Source organism: Serinus canaria, chromosome W (genome assembly GCF_022539315.1).
Source record: "Serinus canaria isolate serCan28SL12 chromosome W, serCan2020, whole genome shotgun sequence".
NCBI lineage: Eukaryota > Metazoa > Chordata > Aves > Passeriformes > Fringillidae > Serinus > Serinus canaria.
In genome coordinates, this window is record NC_066342.1 from 15,122,598 (window position 1) to 15,138,157 (window position 15,560).

Consider the following 15,560-nt stretch of genomic DNA (forward strand, 5'->3'; position numbering starts at 1 on the left):
GCATGAAGCACAAGAAGAGCAAAAAGATTTGACTACAAGCTGGTTAAGAAAAATCTTTAAAGAGTTAGAGTGGAATGTGAGTTCATAGATTAAATCTATCATTGAGAGTGTGATAATCTTACTAATTGTATTCTTAGCAATTTGGTTTGTTTACAGCTTCTTAAGGAGAGAATACAGAAGAAAACATCCTGGAACCAGAAAGTAATAAAGGCACTGACACGAGATCCACGCCCACTATCTTCTAGTTATCCAGTTCGTGATAGCATCCATGACAACGTTTACATCAACCCTGGATTTGAAGAACATCAAGCATAAATTGAGAAGCAAAGGACTGTATCAAGTGAAAACATTTACACCTACAGTGAAGTGAAAATGCTTTCAAAGAGGGGAGAATGATAGTGGGGCCCTGGAAAATATCAAGATAGACTCTGAGATGTTAAGCTTTGCGTTGCGCCCGCGTAAATAGTATGATAAATGATATAATTGTTAGATGTGATGATTGTTTAGTAATTAAATATAATTACTGTTTAATCATAAGAAGACTCATGAGAAACTATGTTGGAAAATCTAAGAGGGCTATGCTTGGCTGAAATCTATGTATACAATAGAACAATATAAGTATAATAATTAACATGAAAGTTATATAACGGTAGAATATAAAAGCATGTTCATCCCGAACCCATGTTGGAGTCAGATTTTGGTTTGTACCCCCGACACCCAGAGCTCTTCAACAAAAGCACCTGCATATAATCATTTCTCGTGATTATGTGTTCCTGAACGCTAACAACAGGACTGCGCTATCTAGGACCCCTGCAGTCTGCTGGGGACACCCCAAAACCCAGCAAAATGTTGCAATAGGTTACCCCCAAACTGGTCAAAGATATGTTATGTAGGGTATATTAGACCATTGTTCTTTCTGCTATCACAAGTTCAGGGAAATCAGTTAGGAATCAAGGTATGTGATAATCTAATTAAAGTGGTCAATTGATCCGTCCCTGGTTGGAGGGAGCACCCAAAAATGGGGTGAAAATGAATGGCCACCTGAACGAATCATGCAACACTATGGACCAGCCACATGGAATCCTAATGAATTAATATCGGGTGCCAGAGAACCGATTTATAATTTAAATCAGATAATTAGGTTACAAGCTGTCTTTGAAGTAATAATGAACCAGACAGGTGCAGCTCTTGACCTCCTTGCTGACCAATGTACTCAGATGAGAAATGCAATATTACAACATCGGATGGTATTAGACTATTTATTAGCAGAAAAAGAGGAAGTGTGTGCCAAAGTGACTGACTCAAACTTCTGTCTGCAAATAGATGACATTGGAAAGGCAGTGAAAGAAAAAACAAAAGGAATAAGAAAGTTAGCTCATGTACCAGTCCACACATGGAAAGGATGGGAATGGGACGTTTTCATGGTTACCTGGTGGACTATGCGTTAAACAACTGCTTTTTTTCCTTATATGTGCTGTAGCAACTCTAATCTGTTTACCATGCATGATCCCTTGCTTAGTACAACTTATTCAACATGTGATCAAAGAGATGCAGGTAATACTCATGCCTACTGATCCAGAGATGGCGACAAAATGACAGAAATTGATGTCTCTGCAAATGATTGCAAAAGCAAAAAAGATCCAGGAAGAGAAAATTAAGTCAATGATAACTAAAGTTTGTGAAGACAATTATTAAAAAAATAAAAGATGAGGAATTGAGAGGAAGAGAAAATTTGTCTTTACAAACAAGCAGTCAGTCTGCTAGTAGATAAAACTAGCACTGAGAGATAAAAGAAACAATGGGAAGAATTCCACTGATTGATGAATGGAAAAAGATATTCGCTTTTACAAAAAAACTTTACGTTTGCTGATAAATGAAATTCGACACAGAAAGATAAGAGAAACAATGGGGAAGAAAAACCCCTAAATTCCATAAGAATTAAAAATTTAAAAGAAGGGTTATGCATTAGAGGGAAATCTTTGGTATCAGACGTATTAGGAAGTCTGTACCGCTCAAGTACCTCAGCCAATGGGGGAAGGGAGAAGGGAAATGTGGCTGGGAAATTAGGATAAAAAGGAGGCTGCGTCCTCAAAAAATTTGAGAGATCCCAGGGAAAGGCCACTTTTGCTAGATCCGGACCAGAAGCTATTAAAAAGTGTTCAAGTTCCATTCTGGTGTTGTCACGTCCACTGATAGTCACGGACAACATGTGTCTTACTTGTGGAATTATCTTGGGGGCAGCTTAAAAATAAGGGGTCAAAAAACTTATCTTTCCCCAGTGCTTTACAGCCTTCAAAATCCTTTTGGTAATTATTAAGGAACACCTTACCTAGCTACCATTAGTGAGCTTAACAGGCATTTTGATTCCATCTGCCTTGATATCTGGGACAATCATAGGGAGATCAGTTGGGAGTCCAACAATCTAAGCCCAAAGCTTAAGTCTAGTCAAAAACACTTTTTCCCACATATATGTTTCCTGTTCAATTTAGACCATAAATGGCTCTTTCAGAAGAATGAAGCTGCCATGGACTTCCTTCTTAATTTTAAAATCTTGTTCCATTATGGACTTCACTCAGGGTACTAACCCACCATTTAGGCTTGACTGGGCGGGCTACTTATGGCCAGCTTTCAGATCCCTCTGGCTCTCTGCAGACTCAAAAATGCTAAGGTTAAAGGTTTTTGCTACTTCTCCTCCTAAGGTTAAAAAAATTATTTTCTTACTTTTGGCCACAACCTAACTGAAAATATAAGGGTTAGATTATTAAGACAAACATTCTAATGGTGTAATCTAATCTCCTACATTAATTTTTACTTTCACGTTGTCTTCCACACTACCTGTGGCGAGAGAAGACACAGAAACAGCTTAACATAAAGAAAACAATGACAGCAAGGATTGGCCCCTGTGAAAAATGCCAATCACTTGTTTCTAAAATTTTAAAAGCTTAATAGTAATAAAATGGTTATAAAAATAGTAATATAATTATAGTAAAAATTTTGACAATTAGGATTTAGGACAATATGAGACAAAAGGAACACAGAGTTACGGACGGTCCGGGTACCTTTTTCTGGGCAACATAAGCCCGAAAAAGGACACCTGTTAACAGAGGATTAACCCTCAAAAGCAATAGGCTGTTGCATACTCATATATCTCATATATGATGCATAAATTCCATTCAAACAAAGGATTCTGTCTGGTCAGTGTCAACTTCTTTCTCTTAACCAGACGGTGTCTTCAGGGCTGAGCAAGGCGGGAAGAACTCGATAAAAGAGCAATAAATTCTTTTTCTCTGAAAGATTTCGGTGTCCTGTGGGTGCTATCTTGGTGTGAGTGCTCTCTTTAAAAAAAGTATCTCACATAGCATAGTTTCTATTTTAACATTATGTTAGAACCTAAAACTATATTTAACCCACTACGTAAGAAAATTAAAACAACATAACCTTTTAACATAACACATATAATATTCATTTTAATATTTGCAAAAAGCCAATCATAAAATACGCATTTTTCACAGCCCCCAATGACTGGAAATGCTAGAAGAGGGATGCCCACACAGATTATTTCATCAGGCATTATGTGGGTAGGCACACAGGTCTTGCCCCGATGTCAACGCACTGGCTACTGCACCGGTCCACTCCTGCGGAGTGTCAGTCGTGGCTTCCCATCCTTCTCCTCTAGCTGAGCTGTCCAAATCTGCGGGGCCTGAGAGACCTCGACCCGAATGTGATGAGTCCACCTGTGTTCAGCTGTCTTGAACGCTGTTTCTGTGGTCAGAAAAACCTGGAAAGGTCCACGCCACTTCGCCACCAGGGGTGCTTCTTTCCACTCCTTAACTAAGACCAAATCTCTTAGCTGGATGTTGTGAACAGCAAAGTCCAAAGGCAGAGTCTGTGCCAGCTGAGCTTCTTGTTTAAAAGATTTCACAAGAGACAGTATCCTGGCCACATATTGTTTCAAGTATACATGACTTACCTCTACCTCCCCACTAGGCTGAGAATTACAAGGGTAAGTGTGAAAAACGCCAGTCACTTGTTTTTAAAATTTTAAAGGCTTAATAGTAATAAAATGGTTATAAAAATAGTAATACAATTAGAGTAATAATAATTTAGACAATTTGAATTAAGACAATATGAGACAATAAAAAAAAAGAGTTACGGACGTCTGGGTACCTTTTTCTGGGCAGCACAAGCCCGAAAAAGGACCCCCGTTAACAAAGGATTAACCCTTAAAAACAACAGCCTGTTGCATATTCATACACTTCATACATGATGCATAAATTCCATTCAAATAAAGGATTCGGTCTGGTCATCGTCACCTTCTTCCTCCTAATCCTAACAGCGCCTTTGAGGCGGGAAGAAGTTCCTTTCTTCTGATAAGAGGGCAATAAATTATTTTTCTCTGAAAGATTTAGGTGTCCTGTGGCTGCTATCTCGCTGCAAGTCCTTTCTTTAAAAAAAGTATCCTACATAGCATAGTTTCTATTTTAACATTTTTTATAACCTAAAACTATATTTAACACACTACTGAAGAGAATTAATACAGCATTACTTTCTAACAGAACACATATAATATTCATTTTAATATTTGCGAAAAGCCAATCATAAAATACGCATGTTTCACAGTAAGGAATTCTAAAAATCAATTCAAAGGGAGATAATTGAATATCTCCCCTGGGTCTGGCCCTTATTCTTGCCAAAGCCAGTGGCAAGAGCCATACCCACAGCATCCTAGTTTCTATCACCAGGTTCAGGAGGTGTTTCTTTATCTTTACATTCATCCTCTCAACCCAGCCCGAACTCTGGGGGTGCCAGGGGGTATGGAGATTCCATTGTATTCCTAAAGCAGTCATAACCCCTTGAAGGATTTTTCCCGTAAAATGAGTTTCCCTATTCTGAGTCTATTGCTTCTACAATCCCATATCTTGGAATTATTTGTTCCAATAATACTTTAATAACTGATCCTGCATTTGGTGAAACAGCTGGAAATGCTTCTGGAGACCCTGTTAACTGACATACTATTGAAGCGATACGCAGAATAAATAAACTCCATAACCAGAAATAGTTATGAAGTGGGTATGTACGTCAGCGCCCAGCACAAGCGAGATAGCTCTCGTGAAAAACTTGTGCCTCGAGCCTCAGTCTGACCCACATTTTTATTTACAAAGATGTTCCATATGCAATACATTGCACAACTTTTTCATGTATATTCAACCCCTGGCCCCGCCTGTCCTCACCTCGCATGGTAATCAGATCCACGCCCTTCTGGGCATGCGTTGTTTGCTGTGGTGGTCGCACAGGGGTCTCTCGGTGGTCTCTGAGGCTGAAGGCCATGGTCTTCCTCATGGCTGAACTTTTGAACTTTTCTCCTTTGCTCGTGCGCTCTTGGTCCCTTGGTGCTTACCTGAGTATGTCTGTCAGCCTTGATCAGCTTGGAGACTGAGGAGCTCCTTTATCTGGGTTCTTTGCATCCCTTGGTCTCCTCTGGTATTGTTCTTTATGCAAGAAGCTTCAGAAATTTGCATTTTCCTATGCCCTCTGTACCATGGCAGAGGCTTCTTAAGTAAAAGGGTTAAAATTCAACACATAGTTCTACAAGCTAAATTTTAAATGCTTAATTCATATTGCTAACTCAAGTGAATTCCAAAAATCTCTATTTCAGTCCCCCCTTTTCTTAAAATATAGTAAATTCTTTTACTATAGGGGTCTTGAGCTGAATTTTGACTTACTATCGTGACAGCTCTCTTTCAGCAGGATTCCATGAGTCCTAGAGAGTGAAGTCAAAATGGCCACATGTCTCAACATTCTCCAATTCCACATGAGTGTTAGAATAGACATCATTAAACTTATAGTAACTAAAATTAATAAAACTATAATGGGGTGACATAAAGTGTTCATGATCCCAGTTGCGGTTGGTGACCATCCAAATAGTGCATCCCACCAGTGATGACTTGTGTCTTGTTTTACTCTTTGCAGGACTCTGTTTATTTCAGTTATGTCGTGATGGACAGTTACCAGAGTTCTCTGCCCATTCCTTTGAATCTCCTCTACAATTTTGATTAGATCCTGATGTTTCATTAATTGTCTCACGAGGGTTAAATTCATTCCAATGGGTGTGGGTGGTAACTCGTTGTATGTTCTGTAGTTTGATTTTATTAGCTGGTGGGATACGACTGGTGCTGAATATACAAAGTCACACCAAATTATCTTAATAAAGTTGCAAATACAAAAATTGGAATGATTCTTAACAGACAAGGGGACCTTGTTTTCATCAATTTCTATGATATCACACACAGTTCTTAAACACACACAGCCCTCACCTATATACACCAGTACAGTTTGTTGGTTGGTATCTGGGTGGATCTCAAAGTGGCAAATGCCTTGGTCAGTGTCAAGGCATATGTCCTGAGCACTAATCAAATTACTCTCACAGATGAATCCCCGTTGTTCTTGAGCAATGCAAGGTTCCAGGTTCACGGTTTGCCATTTCTCCTGGATTTTCCAAGCCCATACTCTATGTTCTGAGGGGTATAATATTGACTTCTCATGGCTTAACCCTAAGGCAACAATGGGGTGAATAGCATGGACTGTGGCATTACGTATAGTGAGCACAAAGGCTGCAGCTGTGTGTATGGTGGGATTATATGTGAAATTTACCATGGTCCACCAAGACTGGAAGTCTCTCTCGAAGTCTGTAGCACTGTCCCAGACAACCTTCTGTACCTCAGTTGGAAACACCCCTTCACTTCCTTCTCTTATGATTAAAGCAGCTGTTGACTGTATCCATAATTGTGTTTGTATACAGCTAAGGGCTAAAGATATGCTATCCTGCGTCGCCTTTAATGCGTCTACTAGTAAGCTATGATCTTGATCTTCAATTTCTCTCCATCTTGGCAGCACCCTTGAGACTTGCCATTGACTATTTCCCAATGCCAATAGAGACGACTGTAAAGGCTGTTTTAATTTTATTAGATCGCTAGTTGCTGCAGCTAATTTGTTCATTAACATTTCTGAGTCAATCCCATTCAATACCCCTCACCCGGTCCCTATTATCCCAGTTAAATCCCTTCATGTTCTGTCTCTGAAGTGTACTTGGTTTTGTAGCCATTTTGTCCACTCCTCAAAGGACAACTTGAGGAAGGGGGAGCAAGCTGGCTGAACCGCTGAGATATTGGTTTGCATTAACCGTTCGACACGTTTAAGGGACCATTCTGGGTTAGATAACAGCTGTTGTTGACCCGTATTCCTTATTACTTATGGGCCGATCTCATAAACCTTAGGTTCAAGCTTAAATGGCATATTTTGGGTTTGTGCTTGGGTGCTGGGTTGGGTTGTAATGGGCTTGGCTATAGTGCTTATTTTAAATTTGAAAGACAGCCCAATACAGTCGTGGGCCCAGAGGCAAACCACGTCAACAGTTTGTCTTAATGTGAAGTTGTACCAACAGTCAAATTCATTTGGACGATTGCAAACCTTCCGGTGTTTATTCACACTGATTTGGGCTGCTTTACTATAGGTAGTTCCATTAATCATTCAACACCCTATCTTAATTACCTCCCCTATGGTCCCTTGAAGTGACCACAACCTCTGTTTCTGCCACTCCTGCTTTTTATATATTTGGTTATTGCGCATGACCAGAGTTGTTAGGTTTAAACCTCTTAAATCAGAAGACTTCCCCATGGATCCGGTGTATTGAGTAAAGGCTTGGGACCAAGGCCATTCAGCATTGCTCTAGTTAGGAGTACTTTCTAATTCTTGGATTACAACTATGATTGCAAACATTATTTCAGCAAAAATCCCCACCCACCATGATACATTCATTTTGTCCAAGTAAGTTCCAGTTTCAGTTCACCATCAGACGGTGTTATTCTCCACATGTCTTCTGGAGCTTTCTTAACATGGCTGTGGTGGATCCAAGCGCTTTGCTCCTTAATCTTGATTGCAGTGAAGGTAGTAAAGGAGCACTTGGTACGGTCCCTCCCATTGTGGTTCCAGGGCCTTCTCTGTAAGAGACTTAACATATACATAGTCTCCAGGTTGTACGTCATGTACTGGTGCATCGAGCCCTGTACCCAGAGTTCCGGTCACATATTTTTCAGTCGCTCTAAGTTGTTTATTTAGAGCGATCATATAGGAGGTTAGCGATACGTCCGGGGCAGACATTCTCTTCTGCACCCCATATGGTCTCCCATAAAGCAATTCAAAGGGACTCAGCTTTTCTTCTGTCCTGGGTTTGGTTTGAATCGGCAGTAGTGCTAATGGGAGGGATTGAGGCCATGGCAAATTAGCCTCTTGTCCCAATCGTACAATTTGTTGTTTGATCAAATGATTCGTTTTCTCTACCTGACCACTTGATTGTGGGTTATATGGGGTGTGAAGTTCCCAGTATATGCCCTAGTGTTGGCTAACTTGTTGCACTAATTTTGCAATAAAATGTGGTCCTCTATCGGAGGAGATTGTGGCTGGGACTCCAAAGTGTGGTATGATTTCCTGTACCAATACCTTAGTTACCTCCCGAGCCTTAGAGTTCCTGGTGGGAAATGCTTCTGGCCATCCTGAAAAGGTATCTGTTAGCACCAGTAAAAACTTATACCTCCCTTTTCTTGGCAACTCTGTGAAATCAATCTGCCATTGCTGCCCAGGCCCATGACCCTTCCCAATCTGGCCAAGTTTTGGGAATATTCTTGGGGTTGGTCTGGAGGCAAAGGTCACACTGTTGAGTCACTTGGGTGATGGTGGCTCGTAAATGTCTAGCTATGATCTTTTCATTTAGATATTTATATAGGGCATCAATTCCCCAGTGTGTTTTCTGGTGTTCCTCCCTTATTAGGGACCATAATAAATAGGAGGGTATAACTATTTTTCCCTCTATGGTGGCCCATCCCTCCTGGCTATAGTTTCCTTTTTGCTCATGGATCAATTTTTTGTCTAATTTGTTGTACTTTGGCTTACCTTCGAGGGAAATTTGCCCATCTGGAATCAGGGCTGCCTCAGTTATTACCCCAATTTTTGCCGCTTCTTTTGTTTCCCTATCCGCCAGCTCGTTCCCTTCTTCCAGTTCTGAGTTTATCTTCTGATGTGCTTTAATGTGCATGATTGCTACTTTCTCTGGCAACTGGACTGCTTCTAGAAGTCACAGTATTTATGATGCATGTTTAATGCTTTTCCCTTGAGAGTTCAGCAGTCTTCTCTCTTTCCAAATGGCTCCATGAGCATGCACTACTCCAAATGCATAATTTGAGTCCGTGTATATGTTTATTTCTTTCCCTTTTGCCAATTCCAAGGCCCGAGTTAGAGCAATTATCTCGGCTTTTTGTGCAGAGGTATTCGTTGGCAAGGGCCCAGATTCTACTACCTCCTTGCAGGTAGTAATTGCGTATCCAGCATGCCGTTTTCCACTGATGACATAACTGCTTCCATCAGTGAGCCAGATTTCGGCATTCTCGAGAGGGGTGTCCTTCAGGTCAGGGCGGCTGGAATAGGTGGCCTCAATGGTCTCCAGGCAGTCATGTTCCACTGTTTCCCCTTGGTTTCCACTGAGGAAGGAGGCTGGATTGACAATGTTCGTCAACACTATTTCCACATCATCTTGCTCCACCATAATAGCTTGGTATCTCAGGAACCATTGTGGGGAAAGCCAATGCCTGCCTTTCACTTCTAGCACTGCAGACACTGTGTGAGACACTAGCACAGTCATTTTCTGGCCCAGGGTGAATTTACGTGCCTCTTGGATGTTCAGTACGACTGCTGCAACCGCCCTGAGGCATCCAGGACACCCTTTAGCTGCTGCATCCAATTGCTTGGAGAAGTATGCAACTGCTCTTCTGTACGGGCCGAGGTCTTGTGCTAATATCCCCAAGGCGATTCTTTGCTTCTCATGGGAGAACAAAAGGAAGGGCTTACTCATGTCTGGCAATCTCAGTGCAGGAGCCGACATGAGGGCATTTTTCAGTTGGTTGAAAGCCTGTGTAGCTTCCTTTGCCCATTGGATGTCCCTGCTTTCAGTTGCAATAAGTTCATATAAGGGCTTAACAAACAGTCCATAGTTATAGATCCATAACCTGCACCACCCCGTCATCCCCAGGAAAGTCCGTAATTTTTTTGCCGTCTGAGGTTTTGGGGTCTGGCATATTGCCTCCTTCCGGCTTTGGCCCAGGGTACGTTGTCCAGCACTGACTTTGTAACCCAGATAAGTTACTTTCTGCTTTACTACTTGGGCTTTGTTTTTGATACCCGGTACCCTTGGAGCCCCAGAAAGTTCAAGAGGCTTACCGTCCAGGCCACGCATGCTTCCCTTGTCCGTGTGGCTATCAGGATGTCATCTACATACTGTAGTAGCTTTCCTTCTTCTGGAGGGGCTTCCCAGGTCTCTAAGTCCTTTGCAAGTTGTTCTCCAAACAAAGTGGGTGAATTTTTAAATCCTTGTGAGAGTCTTGTCCATGTAAGTTGAGTTCTTCGCCCTCTTTTTAGGACTTTCCCATTCAAATGCAAAAATTTTCTGGCTGGCTTCATGGATAGGAAGGCAAAAGAAGACGTCTTTTAAATCTAAAATGGTAAACCAAGCTAGTTCGGGTGTTAAGCAAGTTAATAATGTGTAGGGATTGGCCACCACAAGGATACAGATCCTCAGTTACCTTGTTCACGGCTCGCAGATCCTGTACTAACCGGTATGACCCATCAGGTTTGCAGACTGGTAGGATAGGGGTATTAAAATCAGATTGACATTCCTTTAATAATCCTAGACTCAACAAGTTCTCAATTACTGGGCTAATTCCTTCCTTATCCTCCCTCCTCAAGGGATACTGTTTAACCCTGACAGGTTGCTTTCCCTCTTTTAGCCTGATCTCTATAAGGGGAGCATTTTTCGCTCTTTCTGGCACATCAGAAGCCCATACCCCAGGGAATACCTGATTCATTATCTCTCCATCAATTTCAGTTTCCTTTGTGACTTCACTAGTGGTTAATATCAAACTCAACATTTCTACATACTTTTGATCATTTACCTCCAGAGTCATTTCCCCATTTTTAAATGTAATAGTTGCCTGTAACCGTCCCAGCAAATCTCTGCCCAAAAGTGGCTCAGGGGAGTTGGGCATGTATAGAAATTTGTGGATCCCCCACTGCTTTCCCAGTTTGTATTTTAGCGGCCTAAAGAAAAATGGCTTTTCAGTTTGGTCAGTCGCTCCTGTAACTATAGCATAATCATCCCCTATGGGCATCAAGGCTGTATTTAGAACCGAGTACGTTGCCCCAGTGTCGACTAGAAATTTTACTTCTTTTTCCGTTTCCCCCAGCTTCAGATTTACAACCAGAGGGCCTGCTGGGGTAGTCTCCTCTGGTCCCCCCTAATCGTCCAGCACATGGGCAACCACCCCTCTCCTTTGATTCTCTTGACCATACCGTTTCCATTCCGGACAGTCCCTCTTCCAATGGCCCTGTTTCTTACAGTTTGCACATTGATTTCTGCCTAATCGAGGAGGGCCCTGCCTGGGTGGTCCCTGCCCACTTTCATGTTTTTCTCTTTTTCTCTCCTCTCCTCCTGCACTATTGCTATTAAGTTTTTCATCCCTCGTTTATACCCCTCTTCCCTGTTGCTAAAGACCCTCCAAGCCTCCCCCAATAAAGTTTCCAAATTCCGTGCATCTTCTTCTCGGATTTTTTGGAGTTTACGCCTAATATCCCCCTTGGACTGTCCCAAAAATAGGTTAATTAGTTGTTGTATTCCCACATCAGATGCAGGGTCCAGTGGTGTATAGCGTCGCATTGCATTTCTCAGGCGGTCTAGGAACTTCTGTGGGGGATTCCGAGGGTCCCTGTTTAAGAGCATATAGAGCTGAGCAATTTATAGTTTTAGGTATTGCTCTTTCTACTCCAAATATAATCCAATCCTGATAGTTCTTTAGCCTCTGTCTTTCTTCTGGGTTCCATCCTGGGTCCTGAAGTGGAAAATGTTCCTTTAGATACACTTGTTGTTGTCTAAAGTGGTCTGCTACCAGGTCCCCTGCTGTTTTTAGAACCAACTGTTTTTCTGTTTCAGTGAATGCGTCTAACAACAATTGAATATCACCCCAGTCTGGATTGTGCTGCTTCATAATGCATCGTAAACGCTTAGCAGTGTTTACTGGATCATTTCGGTAATCTCCCGCAACCCTTTCCCATGCTTCCAAATCAAGGGTAGAGAAGGGCACCTTAACCAATATCTTTTCTCCACCTGGTAATACTGTCTCCCATAAAGGGGCCTGCAGTATTTGTCCTCTGGTTTGGGATGCAATCGGGCTGCTTGGAGGGGTTGGAGCTGGTGTCTTCTCCAAAGGAGGAGAAGGAGTATGAGTAGGAGGAGTAGGAGGAATAGATGGGATAGGTGGGATCGGTGGTATAGGAGGTGTAGGTAGGATAGGTGGAATAGATGGAGGGGACACAGGTGGGATAGGTGGTGTAGGAGGTGCTGATGCCTCTCCTAAGTCTCCACCCCTTTCTCCCTGCCCTCCCAAGTGAGGGCAAAGTAGGTTGCCTAGATCTTGTTCTTCTTCCTCTAGTGCTGCACGATCAACTTTATCTATCCTGGTGCATCTCTGTTTTATGCTACATGCCGAGCAGCACCGTTTAAGTTCTCCCATTTTGCTTCTGTTTTCTTTTTCAAGAGCCAGAACGAGAGGGTCAAAGGGGGCCCTGATGCCACAGTCCCTCTGCCAATCAGGGTTATTTCGGAGGGAGAAAAACATATCACAGTAAGAAACCTCCTCCCATTTCCCTTCCCTCCGTAGACATAACATTAGCTATAACAGGGTATTATATTCCAGTGTACCCGTAGGAGGCCACCTTGCCCCCTCCTCTAGGCGATATAATGGCCACCAATGGGAGCAATATTTAATTAAACTTTTTTTACTTTCTGTGCCCCCTTTGCCTGCTATTTCTCTCCAGTGTGCTAAGACACACCCTAATGGGCTGGCCTTGAGTACCTCCTTACTCTGTCTTTCTCCCATTACGCTTTTATTCAGTTCTGAGTGATCAGATATAGATATGAGTTACAGATTAAAACAAAGGAAAACTTTTTTTTTAATTAAAAGAAAATTTTTAAATAACCAAATATTCAAATAAAATTTACAGTTAATAAAATAAAAATAATAGTCAATCAAATAACCAAATTAAAATATTAATAGCCAAATTAAGAATCTATAATACTTTAATCACTTTTAATATTAAAATATTAACGTATTAATACATCATATTTAACCATTACCTTTTATTCGTTTTTGTTTGCCCAGTCCCACACAAATTTATAAACTCCTAAGGGTTCAATCCAAATCACTGGAGAGAAAAGAAAGAAAAGAAAATTCTTTAGTTCTCCTTTTTAATACCAAAGCTGTGCCATTCTTTTACTCTTTCCCAATCTTCTTCAAAAACATCCCGGGTTTCAGGGACTAGGTGGCTTTTTCCACAGATCAAATTCACTATTTCACACCTTGCTTGTTCAACCCCTGGGTTATAGTATCTCTGTAATGCAGGGGTGCATGCATGACATGTGGATTCCCGTCTATATGAAATACAATACCACCTCCTCTGACACTTTAAGCATCGGAGGAGAACCCAAGCTGTGTGCCAGCCTGGCTCCTAGCGAAAGGTTGTCAATCCGCACACGAAACAGGGAATCACCCCTTCCAGACCCCACCTCAAGGGGTTCCTAAGCTCTCGCTCAACTGGCAGTTGTTCCCAGTCAAAGGCTAGATAGCAACTTGTTGAGCTGCGGTATATTCCTCCTAATAATACTCTGTCTCTCACTCCGTCTTCCCGCTCTATGACTACCCAGTCCCCTACTGGATGAAGGGACTGACTTGGTTCAAGCTGGAACCACCTGTGCAAAGCTTCTCTGGAGGGCCGGGCTCCCTCGGCCCGGGCTCCCTCGGCCTGGGCTCGAGCTTCCGCAGCCACCGTGGGCAAATCACTTGTAGCCAAAACCAAGCAGCAAAGCCCGTAACGCAAAGGATCTCCCAGTGACAACACTTAACCTTTAGCTCAGCCGGGCTTACTGGCTACTTTTAGCTGGTTCCTGCCCCTTACCAACCAGTGATGCTCTCAAATCTTAACTTGTACTATGCTCCTGATAGCTGCATTATCAGCTAGCAGTGCTCAAAGCAACCTCACAAAACTCCTGCTAGCTGCGCTATCAGCTAGCAGTGTTCAAAGCGACCTCACAAAACTACAGCTTGGGCTACCAGCTACTAGCTGGTTCCTGCCATTACCAACCAGCGATGCAGCGCTCGCAAATCCCAATTTGCACTACGCTTCTGCTAGCCGCACTATCAGCTAGCAGTGTTCAAGGTGACCTGGCAAAACCGCAGCATGTTCCCCGCGCCTACTAGACACTTTAAGCCCCCCCCCCCCCCGCGCTGCGCTCACGCCACCGCCCGGCGCCGCGGCCCGGGCCTGTTTGGGGCCGCACGTCCGCCCACTAGCGCCGCTGCCGTGCCTGCGCTCTCCAGCACCGCCACCCCGCGTCTGCGCTCCTTAGCAACGCCGCTTCCTCGCTCCTGCTGCTTTCCTCTTTAAAGCAGTGATCTCGGAGCAGTGATCAGCGCACTTCACCGTTTTTTACTCACAGACACACACACACACAAGCACACACGTCCGAAGGCAAGAGGCACATCAAACCGAAATCAGGATTTCTCCCTCCCCGAGCTGTGCTATCAGCTGGAGACCCCCACCGCCGCCGGCCTCACCCTGGCAGGCGGTTTGCTTGCAAGCCCCCTGAGCAGAACTGCGCGCAAAGACTTCTGAATGTGACTTACCAGATGCCAGTCTTAAAAAGGAAATTAATACATACCGTTTCTGTCCGCAGTCGCAACGGGCTGTGGTCTGCTCCCCACAATGTACAGCCAAGGCGCAGAGTCCCTCTCAGGAAAGAGTCCTGCGGCGCCTGAGGGTGTCTGTCCCCAACTGGACCCGCGGGTGAGCAGAGTAGTCCCTTCGTGGTCGCCAAAATGAAGCGATACGCGGAATAAATAGACTCCACAACCAGAAATAGTTATGAAGTGGGTATGTACGTCAGCGCCCAGCACAAGCGAGATAGCTCTCGTGAAAAACTTGTGCCTCGAGCCTCAGTCTGACCCACAGTTTGATTCACAAAGGTGTTCCATATGCAATACATTGCACAACTTTTTCATGTATATTCAACCCCTGGCCCCGCCTGTCCTCGCCTCGCATGGTAATCAGATCCACGCCCTTCTGGGCATGCGTTGTTTGCTGTGGTGGTCGCACGGGGGTCTCTCGGTGGTCTCTGAGGCTGAAGGCCATGGTCTTCCTCATGGCTGAACTTTTGAACTTTTCTCCTTTGTGCGTGCGCTCTTGGTCCCTTGGTGCTGTAGTATATAATATAGATAATTCATGCTATGTAGGTTTATAAAATATTATAAAGATCCAACATCTGCTTCTGACCATCATAAGCCGAAGGCAGAGTATTTTTTTTTATTCAAATAGTTGTCGGACATCATCCAGATAAAATCAAGTTGTCTGCTGCTCTGGCCAGGAGCAAAGCCTATGCAAATATTTCCCGGCATTGGGTTCAGATA

At 43.1% G+C, this 15,560-nt stretch overlaps 1 protein-coding gene across 4 annotated transcripts; it reads right to left on the reverse strand.

The window, feature by feature from the left end:
* Positions 1-3,416: 3,416 nt before the first annotated feature.
* Positions 3,417-15,346, reverse strand: LOC108963651 (uncharacterized). 4 transcript variants are annotated; one of them, XM_050986393.1, is made up of 4 exons: positions 14,816-15,346; positions 13,235-13,302; positions 8,947-11,807; positions 3,417-8,007 (listed from the first exon to the last, which is right to left on the reverse strand). In XM_050986393.1, exon 4 carries the CDS (start codon positions 7,000-7,002, stop codon positions 5,692-5,694), a length of 1,311 nt encoding a protein of 436 aa, XP_050842350.1. In that variant the 5' UTR covers positions 7,003-8,007; positions 8,947-11,807; positions 13,235-13,302; positions 14,816-15,346; the 3' UTR covers positions 3,417-5,691. The 4 variants fall into 4 exon arrangements, with proteins under 4 accessions (XP_050842350.1, XP_050842348.1, XP_050842349.1 ...); XM_050986391.1 differs by having other exon boundaries at positions 8,947-11,930; XM_050986392.1 differs by lacking the exon at positions 8,947-11,807.
* Between the last annotated feature and the right edge of the window lie 214 nt (positions 15,347-15,560).

Excerpts from the sequence above, each read along its gene's own strand:
- LOC108963651 (XM_050986392.1), bottom strand. The coding sequence starts at position 7,002 with ATGTTAATGAACAAATTAGCTGCAGCAACTAGCGATCTAATAAAATTA.